The sequence below is a fragment of the Leuciscus leuciscus genome, assembly GCF_965113295.1.
Source record: "Leuciscus leuciscus genome assembly, chromosome: 20".
Classification (NCBI taxonomy): Eukaryota; Metazoa; Chordata; class Actinopteri; order Cypriniformes; family Leuciscidae; genus Leuciscus; species Leuciscus leuciscus.
Window position 1 is genome coordinate 17,728,216 of NC_138744.1, and position 18,826 is coordinate 17,747,041.

General features: G+C 36.8%; 1 protein-coding gene and 1 long non-coding RNA gene across 5 annotated transcripts in view; one reads left to right on the forward strand and one right to left on the reverse strand.

The window, feature by feature from the left end:
* Positions 1-18,826, forward strand: part of ddr1 (discoidin domain receptor tyrosine kinase 1) — a 37,895-nt gene that overhangs the window by 5,268 nt on the left and 13,801 nt on the right. For all 4 annotated transcript variants that reach the window (XM_082149687.1, XM_082149690.1, XM_082149688.1 and 1 more), the window contains exons 2-7: positions 10,034-10,186; positions 13,059-13,161; positions 16,337-16,565; positions 16,662-16,809; positions 16,927-17,029; positions 18,496-18,682. In XM_082149687.1, the coding sequence (XP_082005813.1) occupies positions 10,090-10,186; positions 13,059-13,161; positions 16,337-16,565; positions 16,662-16,809; positions 16,927-17,029; positions 18,496-18,682 (867 nt within the window). In that variant the 5' untranslated portion in view covers positions 10,034-10,089. The remainder of the gene's footprint in view (positions 1-10,033; positions 10,187-13,058; positions 13,162-16,336; positions 16,566-16,661; positions 16,810-16,926; positions 17,030-18,495; positions 18,683-18,826) is intronic.
* Positions 15,776-16,330, reverse strand: LOC309483743. The gene is made up of 2 exons (XR_014200640.1): positions 16,031-16,330; positions 15,776-15,975 (listed from the first exon to the last, which is right to left on the reverse strand). It is a non-coding gene; the product is annotated as an uncharacterized lncRNA (long non-coding RNA).

Sequence of the window (18,826 nt, forward strand, 5' to 3'; positions counted from 1 at the left end):
AAGTAACAACAATTAACATTCATTCCATTAACAAAAATCTTACTGACATTTTAAATTAACAACGAGTAGAACAATTGACTTTGTACGAGGGACATAGAGTATTGACATTTAAACAGATAATACATAAAAATACTAAATAAATAGAAAAAAAAGAAAAGAAAAGAAAGCATAATAAATTTGCATTACTTTCCTTTAGACTCAAGTAGGGGGATAGAAAGATCTCATTTAAACATGGTATCTCTGTTCACAGGTGACTTTATAATCTTATTTAATATCTAGTTTTAATTGCTTTTGTGTTTCTTTTACATTTACATAGGGAATCAGCAAGACTTTTTAATTCAGAGCAAAAGACAATAAAATGAGTTTTTCTGTAAATTTAGATTTGTGGATATGACCTTTTCCAAGCAAGCAAAAGAACGAAGAACGTTATGTTCTTTTGGTTATGTTCCAAAAGAACATAACCAGTGTTAGAAAGCAAAAATAATACCATTTCTTCTGTAATATCAAAAAGGATATTAAAGGATGTAAAAATCAAAACTGACATCTCTGTCCAAAATGATACTGTGAAGGGACATCTAAAAAAACAAGTGAAGCACAGATTCATTTTCAGATCCACAAAAAGAACATTCTGGTTGAATATCCATAAACTTAGATACAAATAACTTACAGGGGTAAAAATTGGAAGATACATTTGTTTCCATAAAGCCATTGCTTTAGGAGCAATACTGCTCATAGAGATTCATATTTTTCTTATGAATATTATTGCATTTTTTATCTAACAAATCAATTCCACCTATCATTAAACAGGGAGTTTCATCCTTCAATGGAGAGTAGTGTACGGATAATTTAATAAGATGTAGAAGCTTAGGTGATATACCTTAAATTATCCTCAAAAACTCTATATGCGTAAATTAATATTGTTTTCCTTAATTTTTCATAACTAATCAGATTTTTAAAAAATAAAGATTATAATTTTTTAACTTTGTTAAATATGGTCCTATTTTTGTACAAAACATATTGATTATTCCATACAATAAATTTATGCGGCAAAAAATTATGCTCAAAAGCCAATTTCCATGAATCCAGTGCTTGCTTGTAAAAATTTGCTAACTTGATTGGGAATTTACTACAGATAAAGTGACAACTCAGCAAAAAATTTAAACTACCACAACGGTCGAATAATAAGTTTGGAATGAAAAACCAGGGAGCATTTCCTCCAAGTATACACATAGACAGTAAAAGAAATGGACACAGCGACCCCATTGGATTCAACGGAGACAAAGTGAAGTCAATTAGAAACTCTTACTTCCTGGGGGTCGAGCGTACTGCACAGACTCAAACTGAGCTTGACGACGTAGATGTGACGTGAGCAATCCGTCTGTCTTCTAGTAGCTGTGCCAAGAGAAATCTGAGTCATTCCCTTCCGAAACTTGCAGAGACGGAGAGTGTGAGTAGGAGGTGTCCATGAGCTGGGAGCAGGAGAAACTTTTGCTATGTATTCTGATTAATTATTTTGTCACTTTGCCTCCACGTCTCCCCGATTGCCCGCGAGCTTCTCCTCCTGTTCATACGGTAATTCTCTACTGTGCGACAGAGTCGCGTGGTTATGACGCCATCGTTAGCCTATTTTTACAAAAATTGCTTCTACGGGGCCATAACGTAAGATACAAGGTAATGGAGCCTTTTATATATTTTCGTGTTTCTTTAGAAATAAATAATGGACAAATGGAGTATTTAAACGCCTCAGTTGTAAAGTTATTCACTGTCAAAGTGACGCCAAAATGAATGGGAGTCAATGGGATGCTAACAGCAGGTGGGGGTCCGCTAGCCAATGGCGGTGCCCGGGGAAACTTCAAAATAATATAAAACCCTGCCCCCCTGAGTACACATTGTTTGAGCCAGTTGATTGCTATGCACATGCACATGTGTTCAGTATAGGCGCATAGTGTTTCTTTACAAAGTGACTTCGCCAACTACTGGCCTGGCATGCGTAATACAGCTGTTTTAGTCATTTTTTTTATCAGTGTTTTTTTTTCCATGTTAAGTCCATGTGCCATCAATCTTTAATCAAAAAATGTATGTTTCATGTCTACTGTAACTAGATTCTTTGCTAATAGGCACATGTCATCAGTGTGGATGCACTTCACCACTGACTCTAGAATAGCCAAAATTGTTTGGCTGGTTGCCAAATAACTTTTGGTTTATCACCTGTGAACAGTTAATTACTGAAACTTTATTTTCCATGGAATATCTGACCTCACAGATGACTTTTCCTGATAATAGGTAGATCAACACAGATGGTTCTGAGAAAACACATTTCTTATTTTATGAGCTCAAAGATGAGGAAACTGAATATGGTGATGTTCTCTGAATAGCAGTGCATGGGAAAATGGATTTGGCTTTCTGTTCAAATGGTCTGGGTGTTTTGTGGGAACTGTCAGCTGTGAGTGTTTGATGGGGTGAGGTGAATAATCAGGCAAGTGCAGAAATGTACCTGGCGGGTCAAAGGCATATAATGTCTGCTGGCCTGGGTGAGCTTTTCATGTAGATGAGGCTTAAATCGAGGCTTTAATAATTTGGCCAACCCCAGATAATTCCCGTAAGATATTCTTTTCTCGTAAAGTGACTAACCCTTCCTGTCGTTATTCAACCTTCACTGCCTTTGTTTTCCGTCCTGCTTGTTTCACTGCTTGCTTCCTCTCTCTGTCTCATTTGTCATTTATCTGACTCTTTTCCTGTTCATTTAGTAAGAAATTCTGATTTCCTCTTCCTGTCAGCCGCAAATTCACAAGTTAACAGTCATCTTGGCAGGACTGCCGAAGGAATAGCTCATCCGTGCGACTGAGCCAGGGGACTGACGCACACCTGAGTCATGATTTAGCATACAAATGATGTGTCCAAGTGTAAACACGACCCTTCATTCTTCAAAATACTGCTGCTGTCGGATAGCCAACTTCAGACTCTGTGTTAAAGAATCATAGGTCACTTGTGCACTGATCTGATGTTTAACCCTCTGATGCTCTTCGCGTCGCTGTCAATTATATATTTTTTTACATTTTGTTTTATTTAAATGAAATTAATGTAATATATTTTATTTGATAATGTTTTTTATTTAATATTTTGTATTTTTAGGGGATTTTATGGTACTAAATTATGTTTATGCTGTAGTTATAATCCATTTATTCACTTTTTGAGCATAGACCTTAAACTGTAAACTTAAACTGTTGTAAATTTTGAATGCTTTTAGAGTTTTTTAAAGTTTGATGTCTTTTTTTTAAAGACGACACTTGACAAATTATTGCTGAAGTGAAAAAAGTTTTTAAAAAGTGAACATTACACAATTTTATGTTTATTGTTATGAAAAATGCACAAAAATACTATTTTCAATTTATATATGAAATATATATTTTCAAAAACACATTTTACTGTGAAACTGCAAGAAAATCGAAGCCATTAATCTAAACAAGTTGTGTTCTAAATCTGAGCTTGATATAAAAAAAGGTAAGATTTAGTTTGAGCACAGTACCAGAAGTTTCCAGTAGATGAAATTAATTTCCCATTCATTTCAAATGCAGTCATTTTTGACCGCGAGGAACACAAGTGTGACTTTTTTTCAGGACCATTTAACCTTTTCGACTCATGTCCGTGATTTGTTTTGTGTTCACATAGCAAGTGCCAAAACCTTTACCAAGTTTTGTACCAATAAAAAATGTCGGTCAAAAATGACAGAAGGACACCAGAGGTTTAAAGGGAAAATCAAAACAATGGAGCTGAGGACGCGGAGTCTTCTCAGCACGAGCATTACTCATCGATTCTTTCTCATGCCAATGTGAACGCACACATCGTGTTAAGTAATTCTCCACAGATTTGGACAGAGTGGTTGGAAACTTTTCATCTGCTTCACTGACTCAACTCATAACAGTCTCACATATACATGAAGTAGTGAAATGTGACCATCTACTCTGTCATTTAAAAATAGGTGGACTCTGTTTTACTCTATCAATGTTGTATAACAACACTATGATGTTGTTATGGTGATGACAAGAGTAATGCCATATAATATCCTATACACTTTGGGATTTGTCAGAGGCCAAATTAACCAAATTGCCAGAGGCCTAGCAGTTAGTGCTCAAGGCATGTTGAACTGTGGTGTACATTCAGGAGACCCAGGTCTGAATCCAACTTGGCAAATAACAACATCAAAAAACAGTTAGAACAATTGACCTTTCGTTAAGTCCCACCCTCCTTGGTACAAGATATTTGGAGTGATTTTGGAAATATATTTCCCCTTCCGACAATCCTAGGTAAAGTCCCGATTATCTTTATGTTTCTTCAGATTATTTTATCAGATTTTCCTGTGTTGTGAGGTGTTTTAAGAGTGACTGAATCTGCTCGGAAGAACGGCGGGGACACACCGATCTCGAATCGTAAACGTTTAATATTTTTGATCAGAAATCCTGTTGTGTGGGGGGAACCTCGAGGACAAACGCGTGCACGCTCTGGAGATTATCACATGAAACAAAACAATACCCAATCAGAAAGTGACGGAAGACTCCCCTCCAGCTCGTGTTGTAATATGTAAAATCCATGTTCACACCGTCTCCATGACTTCATCTAAACATCCTGCCCCCCTCAAATTTTCTGTAAAATGCAGTCCTTACACTATACGCGCCATTTCTTCTTGCCGGTTGTCCACCATGTTTGTTTACTTTAAAATCACGTTTGATGCAGGAGGTTTTGCAAGATTTCCCGTGTTCACAGTCCGTACTCTGGTTATCTGTGAATTTGTGGTCTCTCACATTTTGAAAATCGAATCAGATTTTAAAAATCTTTTAGTGTGGCTCCAGCTTTACTGTTGCAACTTAAAGTTTAGACAACATCCCAAAGAAATAAACTGGAGGTTTACACGAACAGCATACATTCTCAGTAAAATATGATTATAAAGTGGTAAAATTATTCTAGCATGAAATAGAATGAATTTTGACATTGCAAATCCTTTTTATCTGCTTTTGTGAAAATGATGAAATACAACCTAGCAAAAAACATTTGACCATATTTTGGATTATTCCTATGAAACTGTATTTAAGACTATTCAAACACACAACCTCCATAGCAAAATCTTATTTAAGATAAGATCATTTCCATCCTGTAACTTTCTCCATTTTGACCTAATTTATGAATCTTATAACCACAAATGTCATTAGTGATTATGATATTGAGATCTGACATGGTGAATCTCACAAAAACTGTTAAGAAATGTCATATTTTACTACAAAATTGAAAGGAAAATAAATAATACACTTTCCAATGGACAGAGAAAGAAAGAGAGATTTCCTTTTTTTCCCCTGAGATATGAACCAGATATTTCTTTGCGTGGTTCACTTGTTTGGAACTTTGAAAGTGTATTTCACTTTTATTTCAAGCTTGTCCCGGCCCTTGGGGGGGTTAAACAGTGCAGATGGAGTCATGAAGGTGAAAGTTAGCAGTGATGATGTGTTGCGCGTGTATTGATGATGTGACACGTACTGAAATGCTTCAAGGAGTTTGCCCTACGGTTGTGTCCTAGGGTTATAGACTCTAAAACACATTTGTGAGATTTGCTTTATCAGCAGGTCTCATACTGACAGTTCTTGATGTGCTTGTGTGTGTGAACTTGCTTCAGGCCAGTCAGTTAAAACTTTGTCACGAAGGGTTTTGTTAAAAGGAGCTGAACTGACGAATTTGCTGTGTGAAACTCCCCAGAGCAGAATCACACCCAGAGTGACCTCAGCTGTGTCAACCTGAGTTATGAGCCTCATTGTTACTGTATAAGGTATAGGGGGTTCTGATTGACTTTTGATATATGCAATGAGTCATTTGAGTGTTTAAGATCTTCATCTGTTTAAACTGAACACAGTATATAGGGGCATCATTCCAGAGCGTTTCCTATATGCCTCCCACCGGACCAGATCCGCTGAGGAGGTTGAGCTCATTCACACACTCCAGCAGGGAGACGCGAAGCTAATGCTGCTATATCGAAAATGTTTTTCTTTGCAGAACATGAAATGAGAGTTATAGGGGAAGTGAAAGATCAGATCAAACTGAACATAAAAACTTGCATTACCTTTGAGTTTACAGCTAGACTCATTTCCTGAGTTTTATATTATTCTGATGGGGGTTTTTCCCTTCTCATTTAGCCTACACTCAGGGTACTTTTTTGTTACTGCCAATAGCAAACCATAAATATTTCTTACAGGCAATTAAACTGTATTTCACACATTTCTGTATTAATGAAAGTGGGATGATTTATCAATTTTTTTACTTTCATATTAGTGACAAACATCACGTCATATGCAGTCTCAGCATTATATCAAAGGCAAGTCAGTTCATGTGGTCGTGTTTGTAACTGCCCTGGAATGAGGATTTAGCCATCCAAGCACAGTACAGCTCTTATCTTCAATGGGGAAATAAATCTACATAACTGTTTATCGATTAATATCAAATCAGAAATAAAAAATAGCAACACTGAATCATAAATTTTGCTTCAAAAGCTCGAATAATGCCAATAGAGGTAATGTGCATGATCATTCTAGAGTAAAAAAAACACAATTAGCTCATAACTTATGGAACGTTTACACGACAACGATATGCTTAAAACTGAGAAGTTTTTTCTTCTCAGAAAATCCCCATTTCCCATCCCCAATCCCTCAACCGATCCCCATTCACACGGATCTGCGAAAATGACTAAAAACCCTGTATTCTGCTGCCAGGCCATTAGATGGCGATGATGAAACACTATAGACTCAACATGTAATACGCATGTGCATGACGTCATAGTCTTCAGAGATTCGCGTTTTTGTTGTTTACACGGAGACCGTTTTCAAAAACTTGCACTTTGAAACCCGCTTTCAAAAGTTTGCGTTTTCAGGCGTCTAAAACGCTGTTGCCGTGTAAACGAACGGACCAAAGCGCAAAAAAAGTTTTACGTGTTTAGTTTAAATTAACACAATTAATTACACTTTTAAAAAGTTTTCCTTTAAAGTTCGTTTTAAATGAAGTTTTGATTGTCTTCTGGTGAGCACACTTATTTTAATATGTTGACTAACATACTAAAGCATATATAAAGTAGGCTACTTGATTATAATTTTAACTGTACAATGTTATTCAATATTGCATTTAAAGTTCATATATTTTAAATGTACTAAATTGCAACGGCATTACAAATGTGTTATTACGAATATATTTAAATACATGATATGCAAATTTCAATAGAAATTACATTTAAAGTATATTTTACTTTACCATATTTCTGTCACGTTTTGTCTGTGTTTAGTTTTATTTTCATTGACTTGAGTTTCCTTTGTCCTAGTTTCCCGCCAGTCTTTAGTTACCATGGACATTCATGCAATCAGTAAACCTGTTCGTCATTTAGTTCGTTATCATTGTATATTTAAGTTCCTCCTTATTCAGCTCATGGTTGGGTATTGTTCGTGTGTTGCACATATCGTTTGTTCATAACCATTGGATCTACTTGTGTTCAAGTTCATCTAATTGCATTAAATTTAAATGCACAGAAACATTAGATTCCATTTGCACTTAAGGTTTGGTCAGTCATTTATTTAGTCAGTATTTTATTTTATTTGATAAGGTCACAGTTTTGTTTTTAAAGTTTGACTTAAATGACGTAATGTTGCAGCTTAATAATAAAGTTACCAGCCAACTGGTGACTAACTATTTTGTTTTCTTGCCAAAGTCACTTTTTTATTCGAATTGGCGCTAATTTTGTACTAGAGTCTCTGTATTTTGTTCTCTCTCTCTCTCTCTCAATCATTTGGATTCGGTTAATTAAAATTGTTGATGGGTTGCTAAGGTTACGCAACAGCGATTGCACTTATTGTCAACAGACGTGAGAGGATTCACAATGCCAACAGTAATAAACTCAAACTTGGGTTACAATAGCGAATTATTTGGCACACAAACTGATATCTCTCTCCTCCTTTCTTTCTGTTTTCCCTGGATTTGGAAACACTTGCAGTCTGTGTGTGTTGGCCACCGCCTGTCTCAAGCTCAGGACAGCTGCACTGGCTGCTGCGGATGGACACACACACACACACACACACACACACACACACACACACACACACACACACACACACACACACACACACACACACACACACACACACAGAGACCGTATATTGAATATGACATGCACACACTAACGCACAGTCCATTAAGCTTGGGTCTATTACATGCATGCCTTGTCTACACCTCTTTTCCACACCTCCTTTCAGATTCTCCTACTCTCTTTGTCCTTGTGCCTGCACAGCTGTGCATCAGCTGTCTGTCTCTCACAGACCCCAGAAGCAGCGCTGTCACTCCGCACGGGGACAGCTGCCACCTCACACACACACACACACACACACACACACACACACACACACACACACTCACACTCACAGAGACCCCTCATTCCATGGATTTGTAGGACACGCCGCTGTGAAAAACACATATACAAACACAAATCACATTCACTGAGACCATGTTGTTATGGGGATGAAATAACTGTAATGCCAGATGATGCTGGAAAAACAGCATGAGTGTGTGAAAAAACTGTGTACACTACAGTTAAAAAATTTGGAGGCGGTAAGATTTAAAAAAATGTTTTTTAAAGAAGACTTCTGCTCACCAAGGCTGCATTTATTTGATCAAAAATACAGTGAAAACAGCAATATTGTTACAATTTAAAATGACTTTTTTCTATTTTATTATATTTTAAAATGTAATTTATTCCTGTGATGACAAAGCTGAATTTTCAGCATCATTACTCCAGTCTTCAGGGTCACATGATTCTTCAGAAATCATTCTAATATGCTGATTTCTTATTATTATCAATGTTGAAAACAGTTGTGCTGCTTAATATTTTGTGGAAACCTTAATAATATTTTGGGGGGATCCCATACACAAAATAAATATATTTGAAATATATTTTCAGTATATATTTTGGAATATATGCAAATATTTGAAATTGGCCCAATAAATATATTTCACACTTAACATCATATATTTTTGTTATATTTCAGAATATATTTCATTGTTTTTTTTTTCTGTATGGGTCCCCAAAAGTGTCAAAATATATGTGGCATATATTCCAAATACATATATATATATATTCTAAAAATATATGATGTTAAGTGTGAAATATATTTATTGGGCCAATTTCAAATATTTGCATATATTCCGAAATATATACTGAAAATATATTTCAAATATATTTATTTTGTGTATGGGATTCTTTAATGAATAGAAAGTTCAAAAGAACAGCATTTATTTGAAATAGAAATCTTTTGTAACATTATAAATTACTTAACTGTCATTTTTGATCACTTTAATGCATCCTTTAATGCGGTATTCATTTCTTTAAAAAAACAACTTTACTGACCACAAACTTACGAATGGTAGTGTATACATAAAGTTGAGCTGTGTTGCCCTTGCAGGAGACGCAAATTTGAATTTCTTCTCCTATATTGGATTTGTCAGTTAAAATTTTTTTTTTTGTTTGTTGTTGTTGTTGGTGGTGGTGGTGGTTTTTAAATGTACTAAAAGAACCTTTACATGCAAACTCAAATCCCATACTCACAGAGAAGGGGTGATGTTAATGGAAAAGATGGTGTGCTGTGTAATTTCTTTTTCTACATGTGGCTTTTGGAATCACAGTATGTTGTTTTTGGGAGAGTTTCTAAGACTTGATGGACCACCAGTGTAAATGAAGTGATATCAAGTGCTTAAAATCCAACAGACTTCATCAAGTGTAGATCAGTGGAGATTCCCCTCATTACACGCTATGACATCATAACTGACTGAGATCAAATTTCACCCCAAATCAATTCATAGTCATGACGGCACATTTCCACCAAAACAGAACCAATTAGAACAACATCTTTAAAAAAACAGCTCAGAATTACGCAAGTTTTCCAGCCAGGTATTCCTATTATTAAATAGTATTAATAAAAACTTAATGTAATCATTTTCTCTCCCTTTCTCTCGTCCTTAGGTATGTCTGTTGAAGATAGTTCAACTCTGGACAGGTAACCAGGTGTCACTGTTGCAATGGCAACACAGATGCTGTCGTTGTTGCCTGCCCTCCTCATTGTCCTCCTTGTTTCCTGGACAGCAGCACAGGACTTGGATTGGCATTTTGACTCCGGTAAGAACGCTCTTAGTTGTCATAAATCACAGCTAATGTGAGAAACACCCATTCTCAGTTTATTGAACTGTGGTTTTGTGGTCAGACCGTTCAGACCCTGAGGATGTGTGGATCCTCACAAAGTCCTAAAGTCAAATTTCCTATAATCAGTCTTCTCTTATGTCTTTATTCTCTTCTAGTCCACAGTCTTCATCTTTTCTGTTTGTTGGGGTTTCTAATGTGCTTTTAATGCCTATGAAATGTCATTAAAAGCCATTATATTCAAGCCCAGTCTCTGAATGAAGGCATATGATCCATGTGTATGGGCTGCAGTGTGTTTCTCCATGACCAGTTACTGATAGTTAATCATATAATCAGCTGGAACGTCTGCATGTACAGCTTGCCAGAGACTGAGAGAGAGAGAAGGAGGGGTGAGGCAAGGAGAGATAGTGGGGGGAATTCACTTAAATGTAATGAATACTGATAGAGTAGGTTTTTTTGTTTTGTTTTTTGCATTCACTACATGCGTTTATGCACCATTATACCATTTTTTTCTAACATTTTTCACAACACACCCTCTTTCAGACGCCCTGCATTAGTGAATTTGCCCCAGCGCAACTATTATTTTTAGTGAGAACAATGTGTTTTCTCAGGAGAGAGAGATGAACGTGGAGGTGCAAATAGATCAGGAGCAGAAAATGACTGTATTCGTGTCACCAAGACCGGCGTTCAGTGTCGAAACTAGAGAGCATCTGCTTATAATCTTAAATGACTGTAAAGCGCAGCTCTCATCTGCTCTATATTAGCTAGAGATGTGTGATAGACAGACCAAGAGTCATGGAGAGAGTTTGGAAGAGAGAAAGCATTTTACTGGCAGCAGGTTGATGATGTAATGAAACAGGCACCTGTCCACTGTATGTGTGTGCGCGTGTGTATGTGTGTGCGTGTGAGGGTCTCGCTGGCTGGGCAGGGTTTGTTTTCCAGCCTCTGCATTCTTATCTCATGACTCACTTCACAGCAACTGAGTACGTCCCCCCCCCCCAAAACCTCACCCATCACCCCCAGCTTCAACACACACACTGACAGGCACACCCTCTAAACTGACACACAGGCAGGACTGACATGTGATCCGTGCGTATGATTTCAACACTGTGTTTGTGCCAGAATATTTCTCTACTGTCCTCATTTCATCTCTTTATTTCTTTTTGTCTGCTCCCTGCACTACATCTGGGAGGCATTGCTGAAGCAATTCCAACAATGCAGCAATGCTGCTTTGGTATTTTTGTGAGAATTTGACATTGTGCCGTGTATGGGACTTAATTTACCTATACTGTAAGGACAAAATGCCCCAAGGATTTAGAAAAATCTGATAAAAAAAAAGTTAGCATGTTAAAACAAGTTTTGCACACTGAAATTCCTAGTGAAGCCCCCATTTTATTAGTAAATGTTGGAGAAAGACCCTCTTTATTTTTTATTCCTTTTAATTTATTCAAAAATTAAACTCAGAATGGAACATTTAATAAAACTAAAGTTGTCTGTATTTTTTTCTCATGACATATCACCCATACATGGGACACTGTCATTCATAAACAATGTTAAACAAAAGCCTATAGTTATAATTTTTTCCTTCCTAAAAAGGAACTGAATTGTTAACTACAAAATACTACTTTAATTGAATTTAAATATTTTAATCCATTATCTCAAGTGAGTTTCCCCTCCTAAGGATGGAACCCCTCTTAAGATATAGTGGAAAATGGCAATTCAATAATATTGTAAGGGTCCTATACTCTGTGACTACATGTCAGAAATAATAATTTGAGAAATTAGGTCTAAAAAATATTGTTATATTTAATTTATGTCTTAGGTTAGCATGTTGCTTTGTGTAAAATATTAACATTTTGCAAAATCTGTTTTCTTTCAAATTTCTAGTTGGACCCTCGAGCATTTCGTTTTGGAATCCCCAGTTTGAAAACTTCTCAGCTCTGACACGATTTATTTGATTTGATTTGATTGATTGATTGATTGATTGATTGATTGATTGATTGATTGATTGATTTGATTTGATTTGATTTGATTTGATTTGATAGATTGATTGATTGATTGATTGATTGATTGATTGATTGATTGATTGATTGATTTGATTGATTGATCAGGGTAGGTTTTTGGAGTGATTTAGTCTGTGATGATTATTATCTTTATAAAAAAATAAAAATAAGAGTAGGAGTGCATGGCATTTACGTCATTAGGTTAAAAAAAAGCTTGGTAAACATCAGTTTTATTTTAGTATTAGTAATAGTATTTAGTAAAAGTTGTACTATTATGTATATTTAAATTATACTAAATAATTACCATGACTAAACAGGCAGTATAGGTGAATTGGAGAATGGAAATGCTAAATTGTGCTGTGTGGTGTGTGCGTGTGTCTCAAGACCTGTCGATCTACCCCGGAACAGTCTCTCGCGTATGGCAAGAGATGGCCCATAGAATCACCAAGAGTCAGATACAACTGAAATGGTTAATGATTAAATGAATATATTTTTATAGAATTTATTCATATTTTGAAATGGCTTTTATTTTTTGATGTTAATTTTTAATTTTAATTTTATTTTTAGTAATTTTGTTATGTGCTTTTGATTTATTTATTTTTAAATGTATATATTTTATATATATATCAGTTTTAGTATTTTTAGTACTTCACTTGGCAACTTTTCAATTTTTTCCATCTAATATTTAGATTAGAAGTATTTATTTTTTCAGCTTTATTTCAATTAACAAAAAGTTTCAGTTAACAATAAAACACCGCTCAGAATAAGTGTTCTGTCACCATCCTGACTCTTCATGATGAGTTTGTGTTCAGGGTGCCCTTCTGAAGTGTTTCTTGTGCATCACACAGCTAAGTGTCGCTATGCTCTGGGGATGGAAGACGGCACCATACCCGACTCTGACATCACCGCGTCCAGTGCCTGGTCTGACTCAACCGAGGCTAAACACGGCAGGTGAGCACGAGCACATGATTTCATTTCACACATCTTTTACTCGTTGCATGCATGATAAAATATTCTCACTCTCATTTTGTGTTTGTGTGATTTGTGGTTGGTTGTTTGTGTTCGTGGGCTCTGTGAGGCTCATGAGAGGACGTGATTAGGTTACATGAGATGTCAGTAATGGAGCGTGTCCTGATATAGAGCATTAGGTAATGACATTACAGCACTGTCTGTCTGGACGAAACTCACATGCTGCTGAATACAGGCCAGTTTCACACACACACACACACACACACACACACACACACACACACACACACACACACACACACACACACACACACACACACACACACACAGTAGATGCAACACACACATACACATATTCTATCCCCTTACACAAACCTACCCCTAAGCCTAACCACCACTGAAAACTATATCTTCACGGGGACCCAAAAAATGTCCCCTCAAGATTTCAGATATTGCCATCTTTGTGGGGACATTTTGTCCCCATAATGTGGGGTTTACCTGAACCACACAAACACACACACAACAAAATACAGCCAAAAAATAAGCTCACCATAGGTTAGCATCACCATCCCATCCTGAAACGTGTGCGTTTGTGTGTGTGTGTGTGCGTGTTTCTGTCTTTTGGCAACACGCAGATCATGTGGTTGTTATTAAGTCCACATTCTGTTTAAGACAGCAGGGGGATTTTGAACGGAGGGGAGAGGAGCTTACAGGAAAAATGACGCAAGGGAGAGGGGGATATAGCCTTAAACGGGGATATAGGGGAAAGAGGGTTTAGAGGAATGATGGAGTGCTGAGAGGTGCTGAAGATGGGATTTATGATGGGGATACAGTGGTTTAGGGGTGTGTGTGATGTTTGTATTTTTGGGAGGGTTCTCACACACATGACCTCTGAGAGAAACAGCTGTCTGACAGCATGCTGAAGACCAAAAGATACAGTGAGAAAAAGACAGAATGAAGAGGGGCTGTAACTAACAAGTTTTTTGATTATTGATTAATCTGTTGATTATTCCTCCACTTAATTAATTTCAATTTCAGATCTGGTAAAATGGTACATAAACCATTGGTTTTCAACAGGCTTTAACAGTTTATAACTAAATAAGTACTTTTTATTTGTGGAAGCTGACTGTTGTGCTCAAAAATAAAGAACAACCCAACACTCTTCAGTTTTAAAGCAGCAACACAGATTAAATTACCAAAGTATAAACAATATTACAGAAAAACAAACTCTGTTATCTGGAATATTCTGCAGGAACAAACCTTATTTGCAGCTTTGTTGTTCTTGCGGTTTCTGAAACTGGGTCTGGACTGATAATTTTACATGACAGTAATTTAACAGTCTCTTCACATTTAAGTGTCCTATTCGTTGTCAGAATAACATTTCAGTGAACTAGACTACATTTTGTTTTTGAAAGGGTCTGTGAGACTGATGCGTGTGTCTTTATAGCTCTGAGGTCATGGTGAAGATTCATGGGACAATCAGAAATGTCTCAGACTGGTCTCAGTTTCTCGATCTCAACTGTGTCTCAATGAGGTCTCAGTGAGGTGACAATATCCACACTTCACTGGAATATCTTATTTCAGGTGCAGTTCTCTTTGTGTTTGAGTGTTTGTGGTCTCGGCTGTCTGTCATCAGTGTCTCGTCACCTATGTGATAACAGTAGCTGAATGCAGAGGCATTCAGTGTTGTTCTTTCTATTATGAGTGAGTGAAGTTTAGTCTGTACTGATAATGAGCCAATGGATCGCTCAGGCCATTACGTGTGTCTGTGAGTGAAGAAAGTGTGCTAGGAAGTTTAAAAGAGAAAACAGCTTAAATGTCAAGGGTGTGTGTGTGTGTGAGAGAGAAATATATATAGAGAGAAATAGAGAGAAATAGAAGACAAGTAAAGGTGTTTACACATGCAGACCTCATCTCTCACATACATCATCTCTTGAGCCTGGAGCCATCTCTTTTTTGCCAGGAAATGTCAAAATGTGTGATTTTATTATTGTTTTGTCTGGTTTTTGAAATTCGTTTGAGAAAAAGAAAAAATGAAAAGAAAAAAATTCAGTTATTAAAACCTGTAAGAATATTTGTATTGTAATGTTATTTTCAGGTATGCCAAATAATCTCATTACTATAACGCTGAAAAAATATATATAAATGTTTTATTATTTAAAGCAAATAATTTAATTTTAAAATAAGTATTGCAATACAGTGAAAGAATCAGTAAAGAGAAAAAAGAATTAATGGTTAACATTTTCTTTATGGAAAGTATGTTAGTTTTGTGTGTGCTTTCATGAGATTCACCCATTTAAAAGTATGAAATATATTTGTACATTTTTAATTCGTTAACATCTCTAAATGTAAAAAAGCTTTTTATTCTCTTTGTAAAAACAATACATCACTAAACTGCAGATTTGTATGTTTATTATATATATTTATATTTATATATATATATATATATATATATATATATATATATATATATATGTGTGTATATATTTATATTTATATATATATATATATATATATATGTGTGTATATGTATATGTATATATATGTATAATAAACATACAAATATGCAGTTTAGTGATGTATTGTAAAAAAAATGTTCTACTAATATCTATTTTCTACCCTGGTTTTGAACCTTTGAGCCCGGTTTTTATGGGCGTGCCCGCATTGAAGACTTGGAAGTAAACGCCCACTGCTATGATTGGATAACAGTTTTGAATATTATAATGAGTTTCATGTAATGTGCAAATCTGTGGGCGGGGCTAAACAGGCAGCATTGAAGTAGGCGTTGATCTTCTTCTGCGGAGGCGGTGTTTGATACCCTTTGATGTCATTGATCCCCACTTTGAAAAACATGTCATTCGCTGTGCCTGGTGTCAATAAAAGCTTTTATTGGACTAACAAGGAAGTTTTCAGTTCCGAAACTTACAGGATATTATTATAGTATGATGACCTCTTATATGTCAAAAGCTCAAGGAAACTTTGATTTCTCAGTTCATTGCCCCTTTTAAATATAAGAGGGGCAGGAAGTAATTAGGGAAACAAAGTAGTAATAGGACATGCTGCACATCTGCCTCGAACCCAAACCACTCCACATGAGCACCAAGGCTCTTAACATGTCGAGCATGTACATAATACTTGTGTTTGTCTCCTGTCCCAGGTTGAGTACTGGAGAGGGGGACGGGGCGTGGTGTCCGGCTGGTCCGGTGTTTCCCAGCGGCTCAGAGTACCTGCAGGTGGACCTGCACAAGCTTTATTTCCTGTCTCTGGTGGGCACGCAGGGACGCCACGCAGACGGGCTGGGGAGGGAGTTTGCGCGTAGTTACCGGCTGCATTACTCTCGTGATGGACGACAGTGGATGACTTGGAAGGACCGCTGGGGACAGGAGGTTTCTAACCCTTATGTGAACTATCATAACAAACTTCTGTCAACAGAATTTAGATCTTTTGCATGTTACAGTTCTTCTATGTTGTTTTTGTCTCAGGTGGTGTCAGGGAATGAGAACACATATGATGTGGTCCTGAAGGACCTGGGTCCGCCCATCATAGCACGCATGGTGCGCTTCTACCCACTGGCAGACCGTGTGATGAGCGTGTGTTTAAGAGTTGAACTCTATGGTTGTGTCTGGAAAGGTGAGTCTCACACGTGACATCATCCTGATCACACAATCATCTACATTAGATTCACTGCAGCCATTTTCTGCAATGGAATGGTGTTTCCCATTGAGTGATGTGCTTCTTCTCTATTAGACGGACTGAAGGCGTACACCGCTCCTGTGGGTCATGCGATGAACCTGTCAGGCTCGCCTGTCTACCTTAATGACTCCATCTATGATGGCAGTAAAGAGGCAGGGTAATACACACACACAACTTTTTTCTTCAAATTGAATTTTTTTAAGAACGTAATTTCATACTCCCTGCTAGTTTTCCATGTCTGCATGAAAATACTACATATGTGCTACACATATTGGTAACTAAAATGATGTAGAAACTACCAAATTGCATTTTAAAGGTGCAGTAAGCGATTTTCTGAGAAACGCTGTTGCAGTTGGATTGGACCGAGCACCACAACACACTTGTAGCCAATCAGCAGTAGGGGGCGCATACACTGAGCATATACACTGAGCGTATACACTGAGCGTATACACTGAGAGTGTGCAAGCGGGAGTTTTGAAGAAAGACTGTAGAAAGAGCTTAACAAAAGAGAAAAAATCAGAGGAATGTCACTGGAAAAAGAAGGGTTATTTATGATCAGGCAAGAGCTTTAGGACCCATATTAATATTAGAAAAGCTTTCCAGCGCTGGAGAGACCTGAAGGCCTGAAAATCAATGCAGAGGTTGCGTTGTTTCTGCTACATATGCGGGTAACATTGATTTTGCTATGTTTCACAGAAACATAAACTTTCTTTTTTGTTTATTTGTCATCTTTTTCTTTTTTTCTTTATCAGCTTTATTTTTCTCAAAGCATTATTTTGCTTTGCTTCAGCTATGATGCAAAGACATCATCCACTCTTGCATTGCGTGATTGTGTATTTTGGGGGCGGAGAAATGAAGGGAGGGGTGTGTTTGTTTGGGTTGATGATCTCAAATATCAACAGTGTTTCTCAGAAATCGCTTATTGCACCTTTAAAATCATTTCATCATCAGTTGTCTCTCAGCAAACAACAATCTAGTAGGTTTAAGTAAGGATGGGTATTGTAAAATTCCCCTGGCAATGAATGAATGAATGAATGAATGAATGAATGAATGAATGAATGAATGAATGAAAAGTGGTAAAGTGGTTAGACTACACTGGTTGCTTGTATGTTTTTGATTTGCTCAGAGTTGTTTGGAATCAAGACTACACAAGTTTAGAACTGTAGAAGAATGCACATTCTAATATCGGTAGCGAAACAAGACATTTGATTCAAATATTGTAAAGAAAACCACGCACAAAGAACCGTTTCTGTGTTCCCAACCCTAGTTTCATGCTGTGTGTCAAAAACAATCAATTGAGAACTTGCTGAGTTGACCTTCTCAATTCTCACCTGGTCCTGTCGTACTTAATTTTCTGTGAGATATGTTAGTCCAGACCCCTTTTTCATGTATGTATGTGTATCTGTCAGGTGGGGTTGATGAATATTGTGTAGAAACATTCCCAGATGTGTTTTAATGGAGCAGAGATGTTTGCAATAGCTAAGCTAACGTTTGACACTAGCCAGATGTGTGTGTGCATGGGAAATTCCAACATGTATGTGAGTACATACATCTGTGTGTATGTGTGTGCAAATGGCTAATGCTACAGACTTCACATCTGTAATGTCTCTCTCTTCTCCGTAGGATGATGTTCGGAGGATTGGGCCAGTTGTGTGATGGTGTTTTAGGTGGGAATGATTTCATGGAGAGTAAAGAGCTGAGAGTGTGGCCAGGATATGATTATGTGGGCTGGAATCGTGATTCCTTGGGCCAGCCCACTGTTGACATTGAGTTTCACTTTGAGAAAACACGGGTCTTTCACACCATGCAGGTTAGTATGTATGCAAACAGCCCAAAATATGTCTGGTCACACTTAAAATGTCTTAATGTCATTGCTTTAGATACAAAAAATTCACAGCAAATGGCAAACTAATGAGACTAGAAGGAAAATGAAAAGACATTTTCTCATGTCTTT